The 27,909-nt window shown below is 48.3% G+C and overlaps 1 protein-coding gene across 1 annotated transcript in view; it reads left to right on the top strand.

Moving 5' to 3' along the window:
- The window catches only part of OTUD4 (OTU deubiquitinase 4), a 1,503,132-nt gene that overhangs the window by 179,783 nt on the left and 1,295,440 nt on the right, over window positions 1–27,909 (top strand). Inside the window, exon 3 of the mRNA XM_069631220.1 lies at window positions 7,384–7,434. Within this exon, the coding sequence (XP_069487321.1) occupies window positions 7,384–7,434 (51 nt within the window). The remainder of the gene's footprint in view (window positions 1–7,383; window positions 7,435–27,909) is intronic.

The raw sequence follows: 27,909 nt of genomic DNA, 5'->3' as shown, positions 1-27,909 counted from the left end.
GACCAATGGTGCTGGCGGAGTGGCGGGGGAGTGCCCGCTGATCACTGTGGGAGCTGGGTGTGCCGGGCCGACAAAGGCTGTGGGCCACGGGCACGCATCCCGAGTGCCGCGGCAGCCTCCCTCTCCTGTTGAACGCTGTGCAATACGGGCCGCCGAGCCGGGAGGGCGAAGCAGAAGCTGGCGGCTCGTCCTGTGGGACAGATTGAGCGGCGCGGGACTCCTCAGTGCCTCGGCCCCTCAGGAGGCAGATCAGGGTGGCCTCCAGAGTCTATGTGGGCGCTGTGTGAGCGGACAGGAGTAATGTAGGGCCTGCGCAGTTCCTCCCGAGCCCTGTCCTGTGGAGATGTGTTGTGGGATCTTGGCCCTGCTGTCTGGTGAGGAGTGCTGACAGCTCGGATTGTGGGGTGCCCGGCCTTCCTGACTTTAGTGCACATGGTGACAGGACCCTACATTGGAGATCAGCGGTGGGGCTGCAGCTGGGGGGCGCTATCGTATCTGCAGCGCCTGAGTGCTCCTGCTGGCTGCCCCTTGGGAATATATTCGCCCCATGGTTTATGCGCCCGTGCGCGGGGTGACTTTGGGGGAAGGACTCTTTTTTTTTTTTTTTGTGCCCGCGCGAGGGGCCCTTGGTGTGTGTGTGTGTGTGTGTGTGTGTGTGTGTGTGTGTGTGTGTGTGTGTGTGTGTGTGTGTGTGTGTGTGTGTGTGTGTGTGTGTGTGTGTGTGTGTGTGTGTGTGTGTGTGTGTGTGTGTGTGTGTGTGTGTGTGTGTGTGTGTGTGTGTGTGTGTGTGTGTGTGTGTGTGTGTGTGGGGTGGGGGTGGGGGTGGGGGTGGGGGTGGGGGTGGGGGTGGGGTCTGGTCGCCCCTGCTGTGCGTACGGGACACCCTATCTGGATCACTCCTACCGCGCCAGCCATGTCTAAGTCTGGGAAAGGGGGAAAAAATCAGGCTAAACTGAATTTCGAGACGCCCGTGCGGCCTAAGGACGGTGTTGCAAGAATGTAAATGCGGGGTCACACGCCGCGGAAATGGGTCCGGACCCGGCAGCCGCCTTTCAGGACATTAAAGTCATGCTCACGCAGTTGCAGTCGGGAATCCAGTCCCTGGATGGTAAGCTGGATACTCTGACTTGCAAGGTTGACCACATGCAGGTTCGCCTGGACCGTCATGGGGAGCGACTAGATGAAGCAGAAGGACGCCTTGCAGGCGTGGAGGGAACGGCGGCAACAGTGACGGGCAAAATGTCTGAGGTTAGGAGAGCCTTAAAGGAACTCAGAGAGAAGCAAGATGATTTGGAGTCGCGGTCACGTTGGAATAATATTCGTATTGTTGGCCTGTCGCAGTCGGGAAATCAGGGGAACATGGAGTTGATGGTGGAGGACATACTTCGAGAAACATTGGGCTCTGAGGGCTTCTCCTCGGTGTGTTTGGTCGAAAGAGCTCATAGGATTCCAAATGACGCAGATCGATTCCGGGTTCCCCCGCCTCGCCCATTGATAGCTTGGTTACTGAACTATCGGGACAGGGACACGGCACTTAGGAAGGCTAGGGAGAAAGGCGCCTTGTCGTACAAAGGTGATGCTATCAGACTATTCCCAGACTTCTCAGATCAGGTGCAGGCGGCCAGAAAAACCTTTATCGACGTCATAAGAGGATGAGGGAAAGGGGCCTGAAATATGCGATGCTGTTTCCGGCTAAGCTACGGGTGGTGCATGAGGGAAAATAGTTTTTTTTTTCAAACTCCAGAGGAGGCATCCACTTTCCTCGACATGTTGCTGCAGTCACCTAAGCCGCGGGCAGATGGTGATTGAATGGATTCGGGCAGAGTACGATCTCCTGTTGAAGTTACTTGTGTCATTGGGGGCTTCCTCTGAGCGCGGAGGCACCTACCTTGGTGGGGTGTGGGGAGGGTTGGGCACCTGGCTGCTCCCGGTGCGAAAGCTGGGTGGGTTTAAGTTGATAGGGGTGGGGGAGCCGGAATGTTGGGGTCTTCGACATGGTGGGTGGGGATCTGGAGTTGTCGGTGGGGTTAATGGGGTGGTGGGATTGGGCTGGGGAGGGAGTCACCGGCAGGTTGGGGGGTTGCTGGAAGAGTGGGGGGGAGGGAGTCTGGCGCTGGGGTGGTTGGTGGTACACATGGGTGGTTTGGGTGCCTGGGGGTCTGCGTGGAGGTGGGTCAGTAGGGGTTCTAATGTTCTCAAATGGCGACGCTGAACTGTATGACTTGGAATGTCAGGGGCCTGAATAGTTGGCCCAAATGTCGGAAAGTTCTACACTACTTGGAGCGGCATAGGGTGAGGGTGGCTTTCCTTCAGGAGACCCACTTAACCGCGGCCACCGAGCCCAGGTTCGGTAAGGGTTGGGGATGCCATAGGTATTTCTCTTCCTATTCCTCTTACTCTAGGGGAGTGTGCATTTTAGTGCATAGGTCGGTGGGTTTCCGTCTGGTCAAAGTTGCGAAAGATCAAGAGGGTAGGTAGGGCTTTGGTGGTGCAAGGGGTAGTACAAGGGAAGCTGTATACGTTAAGTTACTATGGTCCCAATCACGATACGGTGGAGAAACAATCTGGGGCTCTTCCTGATGGGATCATTATTTGGGCAGGGGATTTCAACTCAGTCCTGAACACCTCGCTGGATAGGGTGGGCGATGCGGTGCACTCTGGTGGTAAAGCATCCTCCAGGATTCGGAACATGCTCCCGATGTGGGATATGGATGATATATGGAGGGTGAGAAATCCTGGGGTGCGTCAGTTTACGCACTACTCCGCTCCGCATGGTTCGCAGCCGGGTTAGATTACTTCCTAGTGTCCAGTGCACTTATTGGTCGGTCTGTGGGGGGGTCAGTATTTTGGCCCGCACTCTGTCGGACCATGCCCCTGTTCTGTTCTCGATTCGAGTGGAGGGTCGTGATAGGGAGCGGCCCCCCTGGAGATTTAAAAGTGAGGTGCTCACAGATGTGGTCTTTAAGGAGGAACTGCTGAAGGCTATAGAGGCATATTTCGAGACCAATAATGGGTCGGTGTCATCTGACGGTATTCTGTGGGAAGGGTTTAAGTGTGTGATCAGGGGCGAGTGTATTGCTAAGGAACTGGGGATTCTAAAGAAGTTACGGAGGGATCTGGCGGTCACGGAGGACGAAATACGGGTTCTGCAGGAGGAGGCACCTGTTCCGAATGCGGCTCAGAGGGGAGGTGTCAAGCAGAAGCTACAGGTGTTTAACACACTTGCCCAATGGGAGATTAAGTTTATGTGGGATAGGGTGGCCCCTCGGCAGTACGGGGAAGGACAGGCCCCGGGGCGGTCGCTTGCGTGACTCACTTGAATGGGCGGCCTGAAGAATAGGGTGACGTCGATCACAGATGAAGGGGGAGTTGTTCACTATGAGGATAGAGTGATGCTTCATGAGTTCCAAGACTTTTACGGTAGATTATACTGATCCCGTCTGTCAGTGGCGCAGGCGGATATAGAAGCGTTCCTTGATGAGGTGGGGCTATATTGGTGCTCGGAGGAACAGAGGAGCTGGTTAAATAGGCCGGTGACGTTGGAGGAAGTGGTGGATGCCATTAGGTCGCTACCGGGTGGGAAATCCCCGGGTCCTGACGGTTTTACTGCCGAATTTTATAAGTGTTATGCGGAAAGCTTAGCGCCATACTTGTTGCGGGTGTACCAGGAGGCGGTGTCTGATTCTCTTAGGGAGGCTGTTGTGGTTGTACTGCTGAAGCCGGTTAAGCCAGAGGATGACTGCTCATCATATCGGCCAATTTCGCTCATTAATCTCGACAATAACATTTTAGCGAAGATTGTGGCGAGACGGCTAGCACCGCTGATGCCAACCCTTGTGAGGGCCGATCAAGCAGGGTTTGTTCCAGGGCGTTCCCCCTCGTTCGGTTTGCGGAGGATGTTTGGTCTGATCGCGGCATTGCCACCAGAGTATCCAGCGGTCGTGGTCCTATTGGATGCCGCTAAGGCGTTTGATTCCGTTGAATGACCGTTTTTATTTACAGTATTGCGCAGATTGGGCCTGGGCAACTTCTTCATCTCCTTGGTTTCACTCTTGTACACCAACCCAGTGGCCAAGGTGAGGGTGAAGGGACAGACCACGGGGAGTTGCCACTTGAGCGAGGGACACGTCAGGGCTGCCCGTTGTCTCCCCTACTTTTTGCCTTGGCAATAGAGCCATGGGCTGAATGGGTTCGGGAATTTCATTTACATCGAGGTATCCAACTGCATACCCATAAGGTGATAATATCACTGTATGCAGATGATCTGGTTCTGTTCATCCACCATCCTGACATTAATCTGGACCCGATCATGCTGGACCTCCAGCACTTAGGTGATCTCTCGGGGCTCAAAATAAATACTAGCAAGTCTGTTATCTTTCCCTTGACGGATGGGGTGTTGCAATTTCTGGATACCTGGGGCTTTCAGTGGGACCTGCAGAGCACTCACATTTGGGGGTTACGGTTGCGAGGAATGAAGATATGGTGTATAAGGCTAATTATCTAGAGGTTTTGCACTCGGTTCAGAAGGTGATGTCGGGTTGGGCCTTACTACCTCTTAATCTGTACGGCAGGATCTCGGTGATCAAGATGTCTATCCTCCCCAGGCTCTTATATGTGTTTCTTAACGTGCCCATAAAAGTTCCTCAGAGATTTTTTCAGGACCTCCGCTCGTCGATCACGAGTTTCATATGGGCCGGGAAGAAGGCTCGGTTCTCTCTGGGACGGCTTATGGCACCGATTCGGGGGGGGGGGGGTTTGGCCCTTCCGGATTTCAAATTATATTACATCGTGGCGCAGGCAAGCTACCTTAGGTATTGATACGGGATGGCGGTGGAGCACAGACACGTGGAGATAGAGAGGTCAATTGTATCGCCTTCGTTGCTAAGGTCGGTTATCCTGACCGCTCCGAGTCGGGCTAGGTCACCTAGGAACTTGGTGGAGCTCACGTATTGGGCTTGGTCTACTTTGAGGCATGCGCCAGTCGGGAGTGTACTTTATTCGCTGGAAATCCCACCGATATTCATCCCTGGTGTCCCTCTGACCAGTGAGGCGTGCTATGTGGCCACTATGAAAAAGCTGGGTATCTCCCGGTTGGGAGACCTGTTTCCAGACGGGAAGTTCATCTCCTTGGACCAGTTAAGGGTGAAAGGGGCCCTGTCAGCTGTGAATGTTTTTCTGTACTATAGGCTGAGGGGGAATCTGCAGCGGCTGCTCCCCTCCTTTCCGGAGTCACCTGCAATGGACGTCTTGCTTGATAAGGTGCTGGGGGGAGGTATTGGCCAAAGGGTGCTCTCCGGGTTGTACAAACTAGCTTTGAAGACCAAATGTGTAGGCGGAGGGTCGCCCAAAGAGTCGTGGGAGAGGCTGTTGGGGCGGGATATCTCTGTAAATATGTGGGAGTACTGTTGTGAGATGACCAAGAAGGGGGCGGTTAATTCGAACTTTAAATAGGTCCACTTTAAGTTTTTGCACCGGTGCTATTACTCTCCAGCTCAGCTAAAAGATTATTTTCCCCAGAGGTCTGGGGCATGTCTGAGGTGTGGACAGGATATGGCGGGCTTTCTTCATTTGGGTTTGGAGTGTTTGCGTTGATAGGGGAAATTGTAGGGCAAAGGCTTGCACCAGATCCGGTGATAGCCCTGTTAGGGTATACAGAACAAATACCTAAAGACACTAGGAAGTTTGGTAGGTCTTCTTTTAATTCTGGCAAAAAGGCGGATAGCTATGGTGTGGGGGAGTGGGCGGAGTCCAACAATTGCCCAATGGTCGAAGGACATATTGTACTGTAATGATATCGAAACCAGATGGGATGCGGTGAGAGGGAACCGGCGCAGTGATAGTCGGATGTGGGATGCATACACATCATATCTTCTCAGCCAGCCGGGAGGGGAGAGTCCGGGACCCTCTGCGGTGCAGGGGTCTCCAGTTCGGACGGCACCTGAAGTGCATCCTTTATCCCTTTAGTAGAGCTATGCCCAAGGAATCAGTGAGCTGCCATGTGTGCGGTGGAGAACCTGGAAATTGGGTTGGGCAGATCCCCCAGGAAGACACTGGCCTTGTTACTCAAGATAACTTTGGTTTGGGACGCTACCTACATGTGTACCGGAGGGGGGTGGGGGGAGATGCCTGGTTGTTGAGTTGATTGCTATGTTGTTATGTGAAATGCTAATAAAGAAATTATAAAAAAAAAAACATTGAACCCAATCCTGAGGAATGCGAGCTGAGCAATAATGTTCACGCCTAAGCTAATCTTCAAAACCACAGTGTCTAGCAGGGTAATGAACCGGATAATGTGAGACTAGAAGGGGAAAGGAGAAGAACAAAACCACTTGAAGTAAAGTGGTCATTAATATCCGCCAAGAGAAAGGAAATCCTCTCTTGCAATATCAGGAGCTGATAGCCTGCAGTACCAAGGTTGTCTATCCTCTTGGTAGTTGTTTTGGATAAAGAGAAACACAGCCACTTGAGAGAAAGTAGACATTGTTGCCCGCCAAGAGGAAGGGAACCCTCTCTTGGCAATATCAGGAGCTGGCAGCATGCAGGACCAAGGCTGTCTATCTTTTTGGAGTTATTTTGCACCTTTTTGAGAACTTTCTTTTTGAGCTACATTGGAACTATCAAGAAGATCGCCGTCTGTACTTTAGTTTGAGTTATTAGTGTGAGCATTAGAGATAGGGTTTTGACCCAATGGTGGAATTATTTGCTTTTGACATCCTGACTGACCCATTAGAATGTTTTATTGAGACAGGGAAACGCCTCTTAGTATTAGGGCAAGAGAGGCATTTTCCTAGCCCTTGTTAAGTTGAATAAAGGTTTATGATGATCAAAAGGCCACCCTTTTGATTGTCGTTCTCTTACTTCTGAACCCTTGCACTGTGTGTAAAGAACATAAAGCATCTCTTAACACTAACCTGCCATGATTACTCATATTTTCGCTCATCTGATTAGTATTTCTTTTAGACTACATTCTATCCTCAAAGAACTGTTTTGTTGTATTTTATTTTTTTCTGAAAGCTGTGTCTAGATGTTATGTGCACCAGCAGACCAAATGGAACTTGCATTTAGTGCCTACATGAGAATTTTTGAGAATTGAAAGAAGCATCACACTATCAGAGATATTTGTGTTGCCTCTTTGAATAACCAGGACAGCCCAGATGACTTTTATATAGGAATTTCTAAATCTGTGGGAATTAAGTTACCCTTTGAGTACTAATTTAAATGCCATGTATACACTTGTAAAAAAAGAAATGCGGGTACTACATCGGTATCACAGAAACATGTCTGTTCCTAGCTGGAAAGCTAAAAATGTGCCCTAGTTGTTGCATGCGATCTATTTCATAATGCGATACATCTTCTGTAATATGTTTTGTAATCTTGTCCTAGTTCATTGAGGGGCCCTTCGAAGAATACTTAAAGCGATTGGAAAATCCACAGGTATGTATTATCTTGTTAAAAAAAGACTGTCCATGCTCTGCAGGTGGTGGTATATTTGATTGTATTCAAATCTTATTTGAACCTGTTCCTCCCATGCCTTCTGTGCTAGTGGTGTCTCCCAATAATGCCACACTACTCCAAACACAAACTATGCTACAAGTGACTTTTAAGACAAAATATAAATACTATTGTCATATGGAAACATGTTCCAGATGTGGATCTTGCATAGCAGAGACATCCATGAGGGGAAGGCAGTCCTCTGTCTCTCTTGCTTCTCACGTAACAGTTTAACCAGGATCCTCAAACTCTGTTTTCCCAATGTGTCCAAATGTACAACTGGGCATGGGATTTAACCTACAGTTCCTGTGCTAGGTCATATAGCAGAGGGCGGTCCGCAATCTAACCCACTGGGCCGTGAAAGGCAATTTTGCAGTGGATCTCTGGTGATTTTTTATTAAAGATGAGATCTGCTTTATTCCTGGTTTCTAAGCAGTTTGTAGCCTTGGCACTGGGTGATCCCTCCCACCCTTAAGAGACATGTAGTACAGTAGTGTGATATGGTACTCTCTCATGCCATCTTCTAATACATTTTCTAAAGTGGAGTTTAAACCTCAAACTTAATTGAGCAATATTGCTGGAAACTGCAGAAGTAAGGGCTCTTGTGTGCCCAAGCTAAGTGGGGGCGCGTGAGGTGGGCTATGAGCTCACCGGAACCCGTATTTTCTTGCAGCTCTGGTTCAGTGTTGCTCTTAGCACCCTGCTGCCGGGCCTGGCGGTAGGCAGCTAGGCGTGAAGCCTGCTGCTGTCCGCCTTCTCACCTGCTCCCCCGCTGTTCCACCTCAGTGCCGCGGACAGGAAGAACAGACTTTACTCCTTTGACAACGGAGAGTCCTTTGCTTAGGAGCTATGGGGATGTTCATTCTTTCATTCCATGACACAGAGGTGAGCCATACGGGAGATGACGAGTTGGCGGAGGGGCAGCGGCAGTGAGGGAGAAAGGTACATTTGATGTGATTCCTCGAACAGGCAAGGGTGAATGTCGGGAGGACAGGGCAAAAAAGGTATTGGCCTCAGCAAGGAAAATGGACTCTGGTGATCAAGTGCCCAGATGCTGTCATAACTGATTGGCCAAGAGGAATCAAATGTTCCATTCTGGGTGCTAATTTATTATTTTGAATATAAAGTAAAGGGGGAATATATTTCTCGCTACCTCCGGATTGTCGGTAGATTATTCCCTACACTGTGATGTGACACGGGTTTTCATTTAGGGATACTGCAATTTCATGGAATTGGTGGGCTCTGTATTGTATTGAGTAGCCCTCTTCATGTTTTGCGGCACATTGTGCAGTCCAAAATGTAGAGGAGCAGACCTCAAAATTGGAAGGGGTTTGCGTGAAGCAGAGGTGCATGTATGAGGGGAGCAGGTGGGCATGGGTGGTTGGTGTGCTTGGTTTGCTGCGGGGAGGGTGAACATGTGTTTGTCCTGGTCCTTTATGTTTACAGCCTTTTTGTAGGTCCCCATTGTCGTGCTGTTCTTTTCACTGGTGCCCTACACTCACTCTTATTTGGGACTTGCAACCTTTGCAGTGCTTTTATGTTGGGTTATATTATTGGCCTGGTAAGCTATGCCAGGCCATGTTTTTTCTATGTGATTGTGTTAGGCTACCCTATGATATATTTTCATTGTCCATTTCTGAAATGCTCTACTTCTTTTGGTTTGATTTGCTACATTGGTCTGTTACGCAATGTAATTTTAAACTATTGAAATATGATATGAGATGTTGATCTGTTAGGAGCTATGTATTTTCTGACCAAACCATCTTTGCTGGAAATGTTCACGTGAAATTCTAATACCTTCGAGAGTTGGGCATTGAGTTCTTAAGGGTGATTCTTTGCTGCTTTCCTGGCTGTTGCTACTATTGGACACTGCTCCTTTATTCGAACACCGCCTTCCTTTCCTACAAAACCCACGCCAGGTGCGAAGCACCAGTGCGAGAGTTGAGTGTTTAATTAGAAGGAGTTGAAAATTAGAAGGAGTTGAAAGGAGTTGCGAAGGAGGCGGTGGAACTATGTTTAACTTTGGTCCCCAGATGCGAAATCAACAACGGAAACGGCTTCTCTCTGAAGAGGCTACTATGGACCTGTCATCGTCGGAACCAACAACTTGCTCGAGACCAATTGAAGAACTCTCTGATGGCGGCGGAGAAGGTCCAGCTGCGACAAATCAGTAGGTAAGCGTGGAATGAATGATGGCGCATGGGGGTCTAGTCTTAACTTAACACAAGACCCTGAATCACTGATTAGCCTGTATTGCTTGCAGAGCTTCGGGGCAGATCATTCCTTGTATCGACCCCGCCATGTAGAAACTGAACTTGAATACTACAATAATGCCATCCAAGGGCTTGATGAGAAATATTTCGCCTCACCTGGACATAACAGAACTTATCCCCAGCATTCTGAGACCTCCAAAATCTCAAAAACGCTGAACCTTCTGTTATAAATATCCAAAGCAAGTCTAGCCAATTACTGTCGATTGCAACTACCCTGTCTTCTCTCTGCCTTACAACACCATTGACAGTTGATGAAACATCACTAATACAGCATTCCTTGGGAAACTTGGACAAACCAAGACAGCTGGTCCTGCAACTTTCATTACACATTATTGAAATAAAAGCTCTTATGCATAATATAGAAAAGAGGAATTCTGTATTCGGCAGTGCTATCCGCAAGAGCTCTGATACGGACGATGACGCTGAACCTATTGGTGCAAAAGAAAACTGCAGAGAGCCTGCCCTAGACATCCTGTTTTCTGTGCCACCTGATCCGACAAATGTGGTAGCTTCTATACTGTCTAACACAGCCTTTGTCAGTAGATCAGACTACGTGGGGGCGCCTGTTACCGGGCAGTCAGCCATTCAGCGCCACATGAAAGGATCCCCTGACAGGGCGCGTGGCTAGCTTCTGTGCAATGCGGACGGGAGTCCCTGAAGCTCCTGTGACCGACGCACATATCCTGGCAAAACAACCTGCTATCCGTGGCATATTTGCTGAAAAAATAACTCTGCTGAGAGCTGCACACCCAGAGAGTGGATGAGCCGAAAATAGACTCCGGAACTATCCGCATGTGAGAGTTTAACCGTCGAAGATCGGTGGAGGTAACGGTAGGCGAGAGGCAAGATGGCCACGGTCCGTGTCCTGTGCCTGTGACGCCGTGTGTGGTGGGTAAGTGCCGGAGAAAACAGCTAGGACGCAACCCCTGCCGCACCGGAGGAGTTCAGAGGCGCTCCGGACCACAGATATTCCCCACGAGCTAACGAACCACCCACTGCCTGTCGAGATGGGACCCAAGGCAGCTTGGTGACCCCGCCCATGCATGCCGCCTGGTTCCCCTATGCTACAAACCTGTGCGTGGAGGAAGAAGGCTGAGCATTGCACGTAGCGGTTCAGATCCTGCGATCAGAAAGCAACAACAGCACAATAAGAATGGGATCGGAGCGGTCTCTACACCCAGCAAGGAGTATACGCGCATCTAATCAAAGGCACACTAGAGCTGCTAACACAGCCGAACTCGCACGGCGTGGGGTTTAGCGCGCGGCGGACCCACGGCTGCCCCTGCTCGAGACTGCACTGAGTGAACGCGGTCCACCCCTGCAATGTGAAACGATCGGACTCTGGAGGGTCCGCCCAGCCTAGTGCCTCGCACACCTGTGGAACAGCAGTGAGCCCCAAGGAGAGCGATGCCCAGTGAGAGGGGCCATCTCTCACCCAGGACATCCTGAACACCCGGACCACTCAAAGAGTGGGTGAGTAACGACTAACATTTATCATCTCCTGAAGGGGCCAGGGTTGCTGACACCCGGCCTGTTGGCCACCCGCATCACTCACGCTCTGACCAGAGCTGGGCGCGGGAGTGCCTGACTGGGTGAGGGCGTACCGTGAAGCAGAGGGACCAACCCAGGAGAGTGAGACAGATACAGAGCTAACACGGCCCAGGATTCTGTGAGGTAAGGGTGGTGTGGGTCTGTGAGAGGAGAGTCTGTGGTCGCCCCCCCCCCGCAATGCCACAAGAGCTCTATGCCCAGGCGACCACAACCAGGAATATAATGTACTGCACTTACCTGACCCTTGGGACTCGAGGCGCATGCAGTCTACATGCATGTAATGTGACTGCGAGGTAACAGCGTTTCCCTAACATGCGCAGGGCACAGTTCTACGAGATCATCGCACGCACCCGTGTTAGTTATAGAACACATTCATACGCTGCACATCAGTTGGTCCGGCGATTGCCTTACACTGGGCGGGGTGCATTAATAATACAGAGCGCATCAGTGAACTGTCGCACCGGTTGGAGTGGGACAACGTCCTCCCCTCCCAAGCGCGGAGACGCCTTACTCTGCCACCATATACATCCTTGGAGTCCAGACCTCCATCAAAGGAACTAAGCATCTATAACTCTCAAATGTACAAGCTCCTCTGCAACGTAGCATGTGACACGAACTCTAGATCTACAGAAGATCGCTGACAAAACGCATGCGACACGTCCGGCTATATATAGGACAAGAGGGTGCCCGCTACTGCGACAAAGTGCCATAAAGTCCCGGCCATTGCACCGGTCAATTCGGCTTGACCGCACAGTACTATGGACAGTGTTGACTTGACATCATGATAATGGAACAAGCTTATCCATGGTGAACACACTGGCAACACCCCCTACCTAGCTACTCCTCTAAGCAGACCCCTACAAGGTGGAGTGACTGCCAACGAATACGACGCAAACAGGGAGGCTATGTGACCCAGATCCATCCGGCTTCAGGGCACCGCAAACGAACTCTGCAGCCTCATCGCTGTTGACGTGTGACGGATACCAGTGTGCCACGCTTAAGCGCCATCCACACTTACCGTACCTCAACACCCGCCGTGGTGTCCACCTGTTACTCAAAAGGGAGGCGGCTCCCGCAAGGACCGGTGCCAATCGGATACATGTTGGGCAAGGACAAAACAAAGAAGACAGTCGCCCAAAGCAGAATGGATCAATATACTACAAAACCGGCAGCCTCCTCCGCAGTCCAAGACCAGCTACACAACATGTCTGAGGCCGAGAGTACTCTGTCCCTGAAAGACGTAATGACAGCAATCACCGATTCGCAAGCATCTATGGAGCAAAAAATGGATGGGATTCGCATGGACGTCTCCCTTCTCCGACATGACCTACAGAAATTGACCTCACGCACAGGGGAAGCCGAACAGCGCATCTGTGGAGCGGAAGACGGACTACGTAACATGGAACAGATCATGACCCGTGTCATGGCCTGACTAAAAACATTAGAGGAGAGAGTGGACGCGGGAGAAGGAAGATTGAGGTGCAACAACGTTTGCATATTGGGCCTACCAGAGAAAACCGAAGGACCGAGTATGGAATTATTCTTAGAACAATGGCTATCTGACCTGTTTGAGCCCAAAACCTTCTCCAAATTTTTCTCCATTGAACGGGCCCACCGCATGCCATCTGGGCCACTGGCACCAAGCACACCGCCACGTACGTGATAGCGAAATTGCTGAATTACAGAGATCGGGATGCACTACTTCAAATGGCCCGCACTAAGGGAACGATCACACAACGGCTCCCGCATTGCCTTTTTCCAGGATTACACAAGAGAGGTCCGTAGGGCCAGACAATCTTTTGACCAACTCAAGAAATCCCTCCAAACTCTGAATGTGAAATACGGCCTTCTCTTCCCAGCACAGCTTAAAATATACCACCAAGGCACTAGAGTGCATTTTACAGACCCAAAAGATGCATGGAGATGGGTGGAACAACACATTGAGGTTGACTGGAATGTAGCGAGGGCTACAAACAGGAGACCCAGACCAGCACCTGATCAAAAATTGCCTGTCCCAATACCAATAGAACATGATCCTGACTTACCACAACGGCCGAGGGATGACTGCTGAGCGTACCAAGAGGAGCTAATCTAACTTGCCGGAAACTGGCCTTCAACAATTTGGTGGCTCAACAGAGACCCAACACGCAGCTACGGGAGCCAGGTATAGACTTAACATTGTGCGGCCCCAGGGGATAAGGGCACCCCCCCTTCCCAGCACCCGGACGCCCCAGTCTGCAATTGTTTATAGAGGCTGGAGCGAGTGAACCACCGAGTGTGGATTTGGTGGTTTAATTGGTTTTGTTCTAGTTTGGGCGACAGATACTCCAAGTTGGGTGGAAGTATAGGGAGGGGGGGACAGGTATAGTAGTGAAATTCGACTCAGGCAGCAGATGCCTCAAATGGGACTAGCTACAGTGAGGGGGGCTGGGAAATTCTTAATTATGATTCTTTATGGTTCTGAAAGCACAACACATTTACTCCTACGAGGTTGCACCACACTGCGAGACAACAGAGTGAGTTTCTCCACAACACCCCACACGCACTACACAACAAAAACCCTTTCCAACTCAGATGACAAGAGTGGGCTCTGACACAAAAAAACTGCGTCTCATGACATGGAATGTCAATGGACTGGGTGGTGGGGTGAAACGACGGCTGGTCACCCAAGCGTTAAATAGGCAGTCACCAGACGTGGCGCTGCTCACAGAGACCCACCTAGCGGGTACAACGTGCAACCTATTCAAACGTGGCAGAGTTTTGCAGGACACCGGGGGGAGGTATGTGTGTATGATCGGAACACTGTGGAACCAAACCATAACAATACTAGCTGTATACGCACCACCCACATTGATACCAACACTTATAGACGATATAACGCCCCTGATAAACCAAGATACCTCGAACACAATGATCCTTGGTGGCGATTTCAATGATGTCATGAACATGGGAGTTGATTGCACGCACCTAAGGTTCAGAAACCCTGACACCCATACGAAACTATCTACCTTCACTGCAGCGCTGGGGCTAAGAAATGTATGGCGCAACCTACACCCCGAGAGCTGAGAAATTTCATACCACTCAGGGGTTCACGCCTCCCTCTCGAGGCTGGACTATTTTTTTCTTACCAACCACAAAATACACAGAGCGCTTAATGCCACCCTACTCCCCGTCGAATATCTGATCACTCACCCCTTCTAATAATATTGTCAACAACAAGGCCAATACCTCCGCCCTCCTGGTGCCTTAATAACTACTATCTGGGATTCCCAGAGCTTGTGGAGCACATCCAAGAGACTACAAACACCCATTTCGAACTAAACACAGGGTCAACTGATGACCCAGGTGTTATGGGAAGCGTAAAAACCAGTACTATGAGGAGAGATTCTCTCCTGGACAGCGGCACATAAGAAAGCACGCTTGGAGAAAGTGGGAACAGGTAGAACGTGCACACCTGGCACGAGATATACCCTAAACCAACCGAGCATTAGTCCTTGCCCAAAAGAAACCGCAAATCGACTGCAGAAAGTTAGTATGTCACTAATACACCCAGTCCAGTGCGGCTTCATGCCCTAGAGATCCACGCGTATGAATATACACAGACTACACTCAGCGCGAGGAAAATCCTCTTTTCTACAAGGCCCCCTAGCACTACTAACGATAGACTTCGAGAAGGCCTTCGACTCTGTCTACTGGGAGGCACTATGGGCAATAAAGCATTGGATGGGATTTGGGGAACAATTTTTGGGATGGGTACAACTACTATATAAACTCCCTGAGGCTAGGACCAAGGTAAACAGGTGGCCTTCCAAATCCTTCAGACTGGGCAAAGGGACACGGCAGGGCTGCCCCCTATCTACAATGTTCTTCGCACTAGCCATAGAGCCACTGGCTATACTATTAAGGGAAACACAGACATGGAAGGGGTTCCATTGGTCAGCTGATTGGGAGGACAAGGTCTCGCTGTACGCAGACGGCCTGCTACTGTATCTGTCAGACCCCATTGCCTCCTGCCCAATTGTAACGTGCCTGTTGAAAAAATACGAATCCTTCAGCGGCCTGAGGGCAAACTAGTCAAAATATAAACTGTTCCCGGTAAAGGAAATAGAGAGTGCTGGATTACAAAACCGCCCCTTTCGTTTGGAGGGGTTTCAATTCCGATACTTGGGGGTTCAGATCACAAAGAATTTGAATGACTATGTAGAGAAAAACCACCATCCAGTCGTGGAACGATTTATGGAGGATGTCGAACACTGGAACGCCCTGCCGTTCTCCCTATTATGGAGAGCAGCATTATTCTAAATGTTGGCATTGCCAAGATTCCTATACATCCTGCAAAATGCCCCATTACACATCCCCACACGGGAATTTCACAGAATTGACAGAACCCTCCGGAAGCTCCTATGGAACAATGGACACCCGAGGCTAGTACTTAATACTCGGCAACAGTCCATCTGGGAGGGGGCATAGGGTTACCGTGCATGCAGGCATACTACTGGGCAAGCCAAATGGCAGTTATCAATGATACACTACACAGAGATCCATCCCTACCTCACATTAAACACGATGTCACAGGAGGAGAGACAATAACTGCACTAGAGTCCCTATACTGAAAAACTAACACCAGCGCCCCCAAAACAATGTCGTCCCACCGGGCAATACTCTGGGAAGAGGCACACAAGTACATAAACTGGGAAGGGAAAATCACCCCGGTGCAGCCACTGTGGACAAACAAATATATTTCTGAGCTGGACAAACTCCCGAAATGGCAGCACTGGATAACTGCGGGTATAACAAAAGTGGGTGATGTGATTATGGAAGGGGGGGGATTATACCCTTTGATGTTCTGGTGGATAAATTTGACCTCCCTGCAACTGACTGGTATCGACACACACAGCTAAGCCATGCCCTACCGCGCCACCTCCCTGATCTGAATGACATGGGGGACTGTACTCCCATATAGAGAAACCTAGTCCTAGACAGCATAGATACTAAAACCACCTCCGTGATGTATAATGTGCTCACCTCCTTTGCCACACCGGAGTTGACGAGCCTCAAATCCAAGTGGGAGAGGGACGTGGGGGAAATCCTACCTGAGGACTGGATAACGATCCTAATGTACCCAAGAGAGACTGCCAAATTGGCTAGGCTTCGCCTTATACAGCTAAAAATTCTACATAAAATCTACTACCCAAGGGTAGCACTATATCGCTGGGGTAAAATTACAGACCTGAAGTGTCTACACTGTTGCCAAGAGGAGGGTACTTTCTTTCACATACTATGGGACTGCGCACACATCAAAGCATACTGGCAACAATGCTGTACGACACTGTCCAGAGTACTGGCCTGCACGGTGACCAGAGATCTGAAAATTGATGCTACTGGGCGTAGAGGAGGAGGGTACAATGTCACGCACGAACAGACTCCTGTTTGCAACCTCCACAGCACTGATTAAATGCAACATTGCCAAACTGTGGGGATCTAATGTTACCTCGGAACATGCTCAATGGATACATGATGTAGATGCATGCATAGCGATGGAGCAGCGAGTGTATGCGGCCAGGGGTAGCCCAGGGAAAGCAGACAAGATCTGGGGAAAGTAGGAGAACACTCAATAAGACATGGGGAAAATATGCCAAATACTTCAACCATCTGCCGAGACAATATGAATCTGTAACACTGCCAATATCCGTGCTGTTGAACCCGGAAACCATGATTGGTTAGAATGTTGAGGTTGTTGGACTCCACTGGAGTCAATGTTTATTTGTGTTATGTAACAAAATTAACAAAAAATGTTTTATAAAAAATATATTAAATATATTTTAAAAAAAGGATCCACTGCCAGATCCCTGCTGATTCGGTAACCAATATTGCACCATCCTGTGTGACACGACCCTGGACAGTGATCGTCAAAGCGCGGCGACTCCACATTTGCAGACCACAATGATGGAATTACAAAATATCCTCATGGCAACGGTGACAGTCTCCCTAATGCCGTTTCTTGAACTTTGAGACATACAGTGATGCCATGAAAGATGCAAGCAACTCTTTTAGCTCTAATACACACTAAACAACTACATCTGGAAGTATTCATATCTAAAGTCCAATCTCCATTGGACTTAGAAGCCGAGAAGTGAGCAATCTGACAGGCAAGGCTTTTCGATCTAGCCACAGGTGAGCACACGGACAAATTAACCTTGATGATGGCCCTTTTTGGAACAGCGGGGGCCTTGCGGCAAGAACATTCTCGCGTGAAATCTAATCCGATTCCTAGCATGGATATGTTTGATTCGGATAGAGAGACAGTAGCACAAGGCCGGCAATACAATCAAACCCAGATGAATGCGGACTCGGTCTCCTCTCAATCAACCGGCACACAAATGACAGATGGAGCAAAGGTGACCACTACTACCTGCCCAATGTCTTCTTGACCCAATATCTCCCAGACCACAATACAAGCCCCTCATTCTGAGGGGAAGGTGACGGATGGGTTACCAGGAACTTCAATTCAACCAATGGCAATACTCACAACTAAGAATGGAAAAATACCGACTATGCAGGTTTTAATGGGACGGAATGTTTCTGCCTCTGAACAGATGAATGAGAATAGGCCGATTGTCCTGAATGAAGAAACAAAAGCAGCACATGCCATTGTGTCTCCACGAGAAGTGATCCGAACAGCTGATCATACAGTGAAAGGCGTGTTTGCGATATTCCAAAAACCTCAGTCGACCCACCATACTTTGGTCCCCGCTTCAACGAAGCGAAGCGACAAGAAAATGAAAAACTTAATAAACAAGGCTAAACCAAAATCTAATGGATCAAGATCCTTTCTCAGAAACTTGAAATTGCCACTAGACACGTCACAACCAGCCTCGGTTGCCTGGCAAATCAAGAACATTGCCTGAAGTGCCCATCAGCGCTCAGGGAGAAATAGACTGTTCCATGATGGAGCCCAACCCGGGGGACGAGGTTAACACCATTGAGGCTTTAATAGAATTATCCGTTTACACGATAGATGAGGCATCGCTAGATTCCCATGAATCGTATCATCATAACAAGCTGTCATGTGAAGACATCTCAGACACAGATCTTGCCAGATCCTTCAATGATACGGCTATTCCAGAAACAAGCCATTTGAAGACATTCTGGTCACGTCTTGAGATGACCATTTTCTGACAGTGGCTCAAAAACTAGTGCGCACATTAATTTCTGATGGTAGCACAGTGAAGACTAATAATGGCACCTTGAAACCTAGACTCCAGTTTAAGATGCCAGAATTTTAATACCGTACGTGCATTCCGCGCCAAACTACAGTCTTCTTAGAAAGACTCACCACAATTGCAGATGGACTGATTTTTAATCGAATAAATGTCATGAAACTTCTTCATGCTGTTCCGATCAATTGTTTCGAAAGACATTAAGTGCAATTCATCGAAGAAGAAAGAACGGACTAGGTCAAACTTCAGCTAACATCTAAGATTTTAGATCATCGTGAGTCTCTACGGCCCTTTGGATTTGACGTAAGCACTGCTGCCCCAATTAAGAACAAAAAAGAGGCAACATATTGAAATTGTACAGATAGGTCCATCAACTTTGATACTAGAGACACAAACATCAAAAGAAAAGTGCGTAAACAACGAAGCACAGAAGAATCTAACTATTAACCCATAGCTAGGCCCTTGTCATCTCAACTACAACCACAGCGATATGACTAGCAACCATCAACTTCCAATTCAATTCCATGGAAACTGTGTTCGTGGAACACGAGAGCATTTGTACAACTCTTTGATGAAGACTCCTCAGCACTAGGTGTCCATGACATAATTTGCCTTCAGGAGACATGGCTGCACCATCCTCCCCTTTGTGATGGTTGCATTGTCCACTTAAATCCAGCTATAGTTCGCGCAGCAGGTCACCCCTCGGCTGGGCTTTTGACATTAATAAAAACTGGAAATAACATCAAGATCGAAGAAAACCTCATACTGAATCCCTTTATTCAGATCACTGTGATCAAGTCTCAATGGATACAAGATTCAGTAACAGATTACATTGCTATCTTCAAGCAATTGATAACTTGGTGAACCATTACCGGCCATTCAACTTCGTTCTTTGTGGCGACCTGAACTTACATCTGTTCAAAATGCCTGGAACTTTAGTAGTGGAAAGGGACCTGCCCTTGAAGGAGATTGTGTTGCTTAAAGAGCTGAAAGCGCGTTCTATCATCTTAATTAATGGACAGCTGAAAGGTGACATTCCCTCCTCTCCCAACCTGTCACAAGGGAACATCTCAAGCGTTCCTGGATTACATATTCATCTCTGCTTCATTATTACCTGACTTAGAATCACCAGAAATTAGTAACACCGTGAAAAACGATCATAAGATCTTACCTCTTTTCTTAAATTCTCCCAAAGAGAGAAGACCGTTGATTAATTTTCCTGCCTTACGATTAGACAATGGCCACACCAGATTGCAGATTGATGCACACGATGCTTATACCATTTCATCAACATTTCTCAATAGCGTAGAATGCGACCTAGTTTAACTAAACTACAACTGGATTCTCACTCCCTTCAGATGGGCAGTGAGGGCCCCTTTAACGATGTATTCTAACTTTGACCATGCATACCTCCAGGATCAGGTTGCAAAGAAATAAACGGAAGCGCAAAGAACTAAAGGAAACTCTCCTTCCACCCGTAGACCATCGTGGGAATAAGCAGAAAAAGATCAAACGAAAATATAAAAACTGGCTATTGATGTCCAAAGCAGCCCGTTATCAACACGATGCTGAGTTTATGCTCCTAGCCTTGGCGAACCGCACATGCTCAGCATTATGGTCCTTGTTAAATGGGAAATCAAATCGGGCAACGCTGTTAATCTCAGAGGTATCTGAAACAACGTGGGAGTTGCATTTTTCTGCACTTTTTGCACAACCAGCTGCCAGGACTGTGAGCCAATTAATCATTGCCCACAAACAGATCCCCATGATAGCCACTGGGGCATCCATCACATCTCTTGGATGGAATCTCAAATGTGATAGAGAAACGATTTTCACGCAGATCAAACAGCTAAATGGTTTCCGTGCTCCTGAACCTGATGGCTTATCTACCATCTTTAAGCCAATCCAGACGCAAGGGCTGAGTTCTGCTATGCCATCTTCCAAGTCATTTGTTACTCTAAACAAGTACCAGATACATGGAAACGGTAATCTTAATCCCCATATACAAACCAGGTGAGAGATCAATGCCTTTGAATTACAGGCCCATTGCTCTATTAGATCCCTTGGGGAAGCTTTTTGCAGCAATGTTGCTAAAAAAATATAACCACCTGGATGAAACTGTCGCAGAGAGGAGTCCCCAGACGAACAGGCTTTGTCAAGGAGGTGGGTACGAATGTCAACTTGTTGATCCTTCACCTCCTCAAGCTTGAGGCCTTAAATACAAAGTCCAACCTTCATGTAATATTTATAGATCTAAAACAGGCCTTTGATTCTGTTGACCGAGACATTCTATGGGCCAAATTAAAGCAATGGGAGTGCCCCGAAGATACATTGGCAGCGATCAGAGCACTTTATTCTAACATGTCAGTGAAAGTGAGTCTGTCTACCAGGGAGTGGTAATGGGGAAGATTGCGACAGCGAGATGTTTGAAACAGGGCTGCCCTCTCGCTGCCACACTATTTACCCTTTACATATCTGATTTTGCAGGCTCACAAAAAGAAGTGCGTGCTTTCCTGCCCAGGCTAGGTAGCACCCTGGTACCATGGTTGATCTATGCAGACTATCTTGTCTTGCTGGACAGATATGCAATTTTGCTGCCTATGTAGAAACTAACAACATGACTATTAACACTGAAAAGTCTCAGTTTATGATGTTTTAAGCCATGCAGGGATACAAACTGAAACCACTTTCCCTGTTCCTAAATTCGATTCGACTTACCCAGGTCAAGTCCTATAAATATTTAGGAATTCGTCTCAACTCCAGCATGTGTGAAAAAGACTGGGAATATGTTTTGCGAGCGAAAACTCTATCTTTAGCCCGCCAACGACTGATACTACACAAACAATTTGGCACATTTTCTATGCGGTCATTACAAACTTTTTATCGACAAAAAGTGATTACCATTCTTTATGTAGCAGAGGCCATCCTATCACATCTGGGATAACCTGGAAGGCCTATTTTGGCAAAAAGTATTGGCCCTTCTCAGTTCATTTCCGATACATACAATACGATTTGAAATAGGTTTACAATCCATTCACTTGTTAATCTTATGGAAAACGTTAGACCTATATCATAAAACCAGTATCAGTGACGATATTCCTGCTATCAAAATCTTTAGAAACAATCAATTTATCTCAAACAACTCCATTAAACAAATGGAAGACCATATGCGTACAATGCACTGGAGACTTCGGCGGATACACTGAAAGAAAATCCATTGGCATTAAAGAAGAAAATTAAAAATGAAGACTAGATAAAGACTCAGAATCGGAAATCTTCATATCGGATGTCCATCAACTGTCCGTTTTGAAGCATGAAAATTGAACCAACTTCTGCCATAACTTCAACTTCTTCCGGCCCAAGGCTACATGATCTCTTCTTGTGATTTAGGCTCGACGTACTCCCCACACGTGAACTGTTGGACCAAATGAAACAGTTGGCAAATCAGCCAAATACTTGTCGCTTCTGCCATACACTCAACAGGTAGAGATGTTACATCGTTTGGTGATGGAATGTGAAGCCTTGGTAGAAATAAAACGCAAATACACTGAGCGCATATCCCGAGCCAGCAGTATGCTTTCCCCAGAAGAACGATTGAATGCTAAATTGTTGGGTGAAGAAAAGATGGTGTTTTTTGCAGTCCTCCAATTCTGGCTTGAACTTTCGAAATCAAAGGCCTTTTAGGGCTCTATGGGAAAATGGCATCTCCATCTCTGCCTATTGTGACTGTTACTGAATGATAATCGATGCCTACCGATTCTTTTCTTTTTTTTTTTCTTTCTTTTTCTCTTCTGTCTTTTCCTTACATTTTTTAATGCTGATGTTCTTAAAATGAAATAAGTTTGTAATAAACTAAATTTCATTAAATAAAAAATAAAAATAAAACATCCTTTTGTGTTTTGACCCCACCTCCTTATCCCCATCCTGGCACACTACTCGCTCTTGGACTCCTACTTAGTCCTTAACTACAGCTGTTCCTAGCCCCGTCCCATCCTTGTGTTTCTTTCCATTTTAATTCTCCATTTCCAATTTTTTGCTTTGGAACCGCACAGCATTTTTTGATTTTATAGATTAGCAATTTTTTGTTTTTTATTTGTTTACTAGCCTTAGTACCCGGCTTCACCCGGGATGCCCATTCTCAGATTTCCTTTCCTTCATATTCCACCGAAAAAGATGAACAAATGTTTGCCACAAAGGTATAACGTGACACATGTAAATTGCACTAATTAGTTGAATACCACATTTTCATTTATCTCCAATTTACATTCTCACATGAATATCATAATTGTATGCTTACTCTGATTATTTGCAGTGTTGTGATAAGTGGTGGCCATTGTTGCTGCTAAACACACACTGCAAATGATGACAGCATGATGAAAGCCCTTTCTACAAATGACCTGAAGATGGCGTGCGGACCACCATAAAACAGAATGCAGAAAAACCAAAAAAAGTGAATTTGTTTGGGAACGGGATGACCTATCAAGCTAGAAATAAGTGCATTGATTTGGCAAAGAAATGAAGAATAGTCCATGCAAAATTCATGACGCTAGACCTCATCGTTCATGAGGAGTTACCTCCCCAAGATCAACACCACATACAAACCCACAAACACACCTTTGTTATATATACACTCGTCTCCCCCTTCATTGTTTGATTGTAATATTGGTTTTATTAGGTGGTGATGTTGATGCTATTTCATGTTTATACATGCCCTATTTTGTTAGAAGCTTACACATTAATTCCTCTATATGAGGCACTTTGAAGGAGCTGGAATGGGACATGTAGCACTCCACAGAACATCAAAATCAATAATGTCCAAATTAGACCTGCAAGTGTATATTCATATATATTGTGTTAAAAATGTTTTGACGAAGTTGAGATTATCAAATTCATTGGCTATGGGATGTTATTACAATCTTAACTTGAGTCTCCACATAGATGTCCCCACATGACCATCGTTCTTGTCTCATTTTTGAGCCCTGCTATGATCTCATTTTTGTCCTCATGGGTCAGATGGTAAGGGGTAGAAGTGCTGGGGAGGGGGCTCCGAGGAAAGATTGTCATCACTTCCCGGAATTTCATGGATTTTGCTTAGATTAATCGAATCATCTCAACCAAAGATTTTCACTGAATTTCAAGGGTTTTTTCATGTTTTTATTTGCTCCTTGTTCTACTGTCCATGTTGCACCAGTTATTATAACATTCATAGGCCCTCTGGCTCTGACCTATTCACCTTTCCTGTGCCTCGTAACTAACCAGATTGCTCCAACCATCTCCCACTATCCCCTTTCATTTCTTCCTGTGACACATTTTTAGAGGGTTTCTAACCACATTACTCCTACGTCCCATCCCGTTTCCTCCATACTTGTGGGACATTCCATCCTTTGGGACGGGACCGGAGCACTTTTTTCCAAAAAGCATCAAAAAATGTAAAATGTTTGTCCTTCTCTTTTTATGCGGTGTACCACACATGGCCGTAACTCCGCCCTCCTGAGCTCTGCCCCACGCCGGTCAGTCCTTTTCTCTGCCCGGTCGGGACTGGACGCACTTACATCTTCAGGAGTTTTATATTCCCGTTTGTCCATCTCTCCTGCTCCAGTTCTGCGGTCGCGTAGTCCTCCGTCTATGCCGGAGCATCTGGGATATGTGTCCTGTCGCTTCCCTAGGGCGGATCCCCATTCTCTCTGCTTGGAGTGTCTCGGGCCAGACCACTGCTGGGATTCGTGCTTTTACTGCGATTCCCTCTGTCTGAGCACTCAAGTGCCCGCTTCTTTGGTGGGAGGACATTTTTCAGCGCGTTCCTCCACTTCATCTTCAGGTTTTCATTGACAAAAAGAATAGACGCCCGGTAAGTTCCTTACTTTTTAGGGCGCCCTGGCCGGGAGACTCCTTTCCAGGGTCTTCTCTGTCCAGGAGGGGCTCCAGTAGCTATACCATCAGGATTTATCCTGAGGTGCCTCACAGGCCTAATAGGCGTACGAGAGTTTTCTCAGAGTTCCCAAAAGGAACCTGCCAAGACCGGAACACGTTCCGAGGTTCACCTGTCTGGTGCTAAAAGTAGGCCCAGTTCGTCTGAGGCTTTGGACCACCGGGGTTCGATCCGACGTCTCAGTTTCTGGAGCTTTCCACACAGACACCGGTGTACGCCCTGAGGCCTCCATTTTCTGGAGCTTTCTGTACCAAGCCACGGCTTGAGGCCCCTCAAGAGGCTAAGGTCTATACCAACAAAACGAGAGACCTGCTCCTTGGTCTTGTCTGTAAGAGTCATTCCTCAGTTTTCCCGCACTCATCGCAGTGATGCCGGTTCTGTCGACTGGGCAAAGAGGGTGGTCATGCACCATAGCTCCTCTGTTACCGGCTCTGCCGAGGTTCCCCCCCTTGGAGGCTAATGTTTGGGCCACCTCTAAGATGTCAAGCAAACATCCGAGACACCCCCCAGTACCGGCTCAGCTGAGGATCCTTGTGACCAGCCTGTGGAGACAATTGCCTTAGCTGTACATGTGACGCAGTCCTCTTCAGGCATCGACAAAATGGTGGCCAACCCCTCATGGTCCACGGCAGCCATTTTGGATCTTTCCCTTACTCCTACGTTCTCAACGGCAGGTGCTGGAAATCTGTTTTTGGGCAGAGCAGCCTTTTTCACCTTTGGTGGAATGTAGAAATCTGTTCTGCCCTTCTTATGACTGGTGTGCTCGGATGCCGGTGCCACATACAGTCTTGCTTCCTCCTACTTCTGCTCCGCTGGTCTACGCTGACCAGATTGGTGGTGGGCCTTCCTGGCAACCATCCTCACTGCGTTTGTGGGGGTACGCCCCTTATGAGAGGCCTCTGCCTGCCCCAGCGCCTAAGCCTTCATCAGAGGATGTGTTTTTCGGGAAATTTCAGAGGCTCATGAATTCTGACCCTATGAAAGAGTACTTTTAAGGGTCTTTTCAGGGAAATGTACCCTGAACCTCCAGCGCCTTCTTCCCCTCCAGTGGCTCCAGCGGCTCCGCCGGTTGTACCACCTCTCCCTATTGGTCCGCCTCCAGCTCTTCCTCCCCTGCCACTGTTGTCTCCCGTATAGAAGACACTGGCGGATCGGGATAGCACTTTAAAACCTGCAGCGGCCCAGCCATCTGCCGCCGATCCGCTGGATGACCCTCCGGCAGATCAGGATAGCGATGAACAGCCCCACTCTGTGAGAGCATTCCATGACCGGGTTCTGGATATGATGGCCCTCCTCGACATTCCAGTACCTGAGGCCCCCGCGCCGCAGGAAGGGGTGCTTTTGGGAGTGTTCAACTTGTCACCACAAGAGCGCACCGGCCTGTTCCTACAGAAGGACACTTTGGCTGAGGCCCGTAAGGTCTGGGATAAACCCCACACACCGGGCTGCATGTTAATAAGAAAATCGCCCGTTACAGGCTTCACTCCTACGAGGAGATGGCCTTGCTCAACCGTGGTAGCTGCGGCCACGCTTCAATCCAAGCCGACCTCTGCAACCTCTACAGCTGCGGCTCAGATTCTCTCCATGGAAGATAAAATTCTAGACTCCTTGGGCAAGAAAGTCTTTGCTAATTCAGTACTGCAACTTCACCAAGCAAATACTGAGCTGATCCTGGCGGCAGCTAATATGAAGCTGTGGAGGGAGTTGGCTGATTTCCAGGAGTGCATTCCTTCGGATAGGCTAGACAACTTCAAGGCCGGTTTGCGGATGCTAGTGTTGGCACAGGATATCCTGGAAGCTGCGGAACACCATGTGGATTCTTCAGCTCGAGGCCTGATGGTGGGAATTGACACCTCCCGCCAGGCGTGGCTCAATGCAACAAAGTTTTCGAAGGAGGTGCAAGATAAAATTCTGGACCTTCCCTTCGATGGAAAGGAGTTGTTCCATTCTTCTACTGATGACTAACTCACTAAGACCAAGGCGAGTACCCAAACTGCCAAATCCTTGTCATTCCTGGCAAAGGTCCCAGCTAAGGCCCCTTACTGCCCGAGGTCGGGGTCTCAGTCTCCATCTTTTTCTGGCTTCAAAGGGTTTCAGGACCGCCGACACGCAGAACTGACACTCCGGTTGGTGGCACCCGTCGAAAACAACAACGTGGTCGGTTTTTCTCTCAGCCTTCAGCCTCCTCTACAGGAGCAGGTAGTCTCCTGGCTGACAAATCTTCAAAATATTTTTTGTTGGTCGTACAAAACTCCGGTGGGAGGACGAATCTCGTCTCATCTGGAGGCGTGGCAGACCATCACTGACGATCAGTGGGTTTTGTCCATCGCTCGGGCGGCCTTTTGCTTGCCCCTCCCCTTTACCCCACCATTCTATACTCCCTTCCAACAGATTGGGACATCCTCCCTCTGAGCCGAGGTTCAGAAGCTCTTAGACCTCAGGGCGATGGAACCTATTCCCTTCGGGAGCTAGGGGAGGGCTTCTACTCTCGACTGTTCAGTGCCCAAACCTAACCAGGGTGGCCTGCGCACGATCCTCGACCTTTTCAGTTCAATCTTTCTCTCCCCCAAGAGAAATTCAAGATGATCACACCCTGCCAAATAAAGTCCTCTCTTCGAAAGGGTGACTGGCTCAGTGTTGTGGACCTTAAGGATGCATACATGCACATCCTGATATGGGGGCCTCATCGCAAGTACCTGCAGTTCTCCCTCGGAGTGGAGCATTTCCAGTTCAGGGTGCTTCTTTTTGTTTTCAGCTCGGCGCTGCGTGTCTTTACGAAGATGTCCGTCATCGCAGCTTACTTTCGGCTACAGGGCATTCATGTATATCCGTATTTGGACGATTGGCTCCTACGCAGGACCTTGCCATTCAAATGTGGGAATGGGGCATCCAGCACGGCATTTGGCTGCTGGTGGTGCACATTCTGGGTCACCTCAATATGACGGCAGACTCATTCAGCTGCCAGACAGCGGTCAGCTATGTGTGGGAACTGAACTTGGAAGTCCTCCAACATCTTTTGACAATGGGGCACTCAAGAAGTGGACTTTTTGCGACTGCCACAAACAAGAAACTTCTTGTTTATGCATCCAGGAAATGTCTCTGGGCCTCTTCTCTAGGGGATGCTCTCGAGATCCCGTGGCACATGAAGGCATATGCCTTCCCGCCTCTTCCTCAGATTCACTGGTCACTCTGCAAGCTCAGGAATGCTTTAAATTGCACTGTCCTGTTCATAGCTCCTTGGTGGCCAGCCAGATCCTGGTTTTCGGAACTTCAGCATCTGTCGGTTTGTCCTCCGATCAGACTGCCGCTGATTCCCAACCTGCTTCACCAGTGCAATCAACAGATGTGGCACCCATCCCCACAGTCATTCAGCTTGGGGCCTAGTGCCTAAATTCAAATCCCTAGCGCAGTTTAACCTATCTGAAGACAATATGCTCATTATCCA

Source organism: Ambystoma mexicanum, chromosome 6q, assembly GCF_040938575.1.
Source record: "Ambystoma mexicanum isolate Mex_15411 chromosome 6q, UKY_AmexF1_1, whole genome shotgun sequence".
NCBI lineage: Eukaryota > Metazoa > Chordata > Amphibia > Caudata > Ambystomatidae > Ambystoma > Ambystoma mexicanum.
This window is presented reverse-complemented; position numbering and strand designations above follow the sequence as displayed.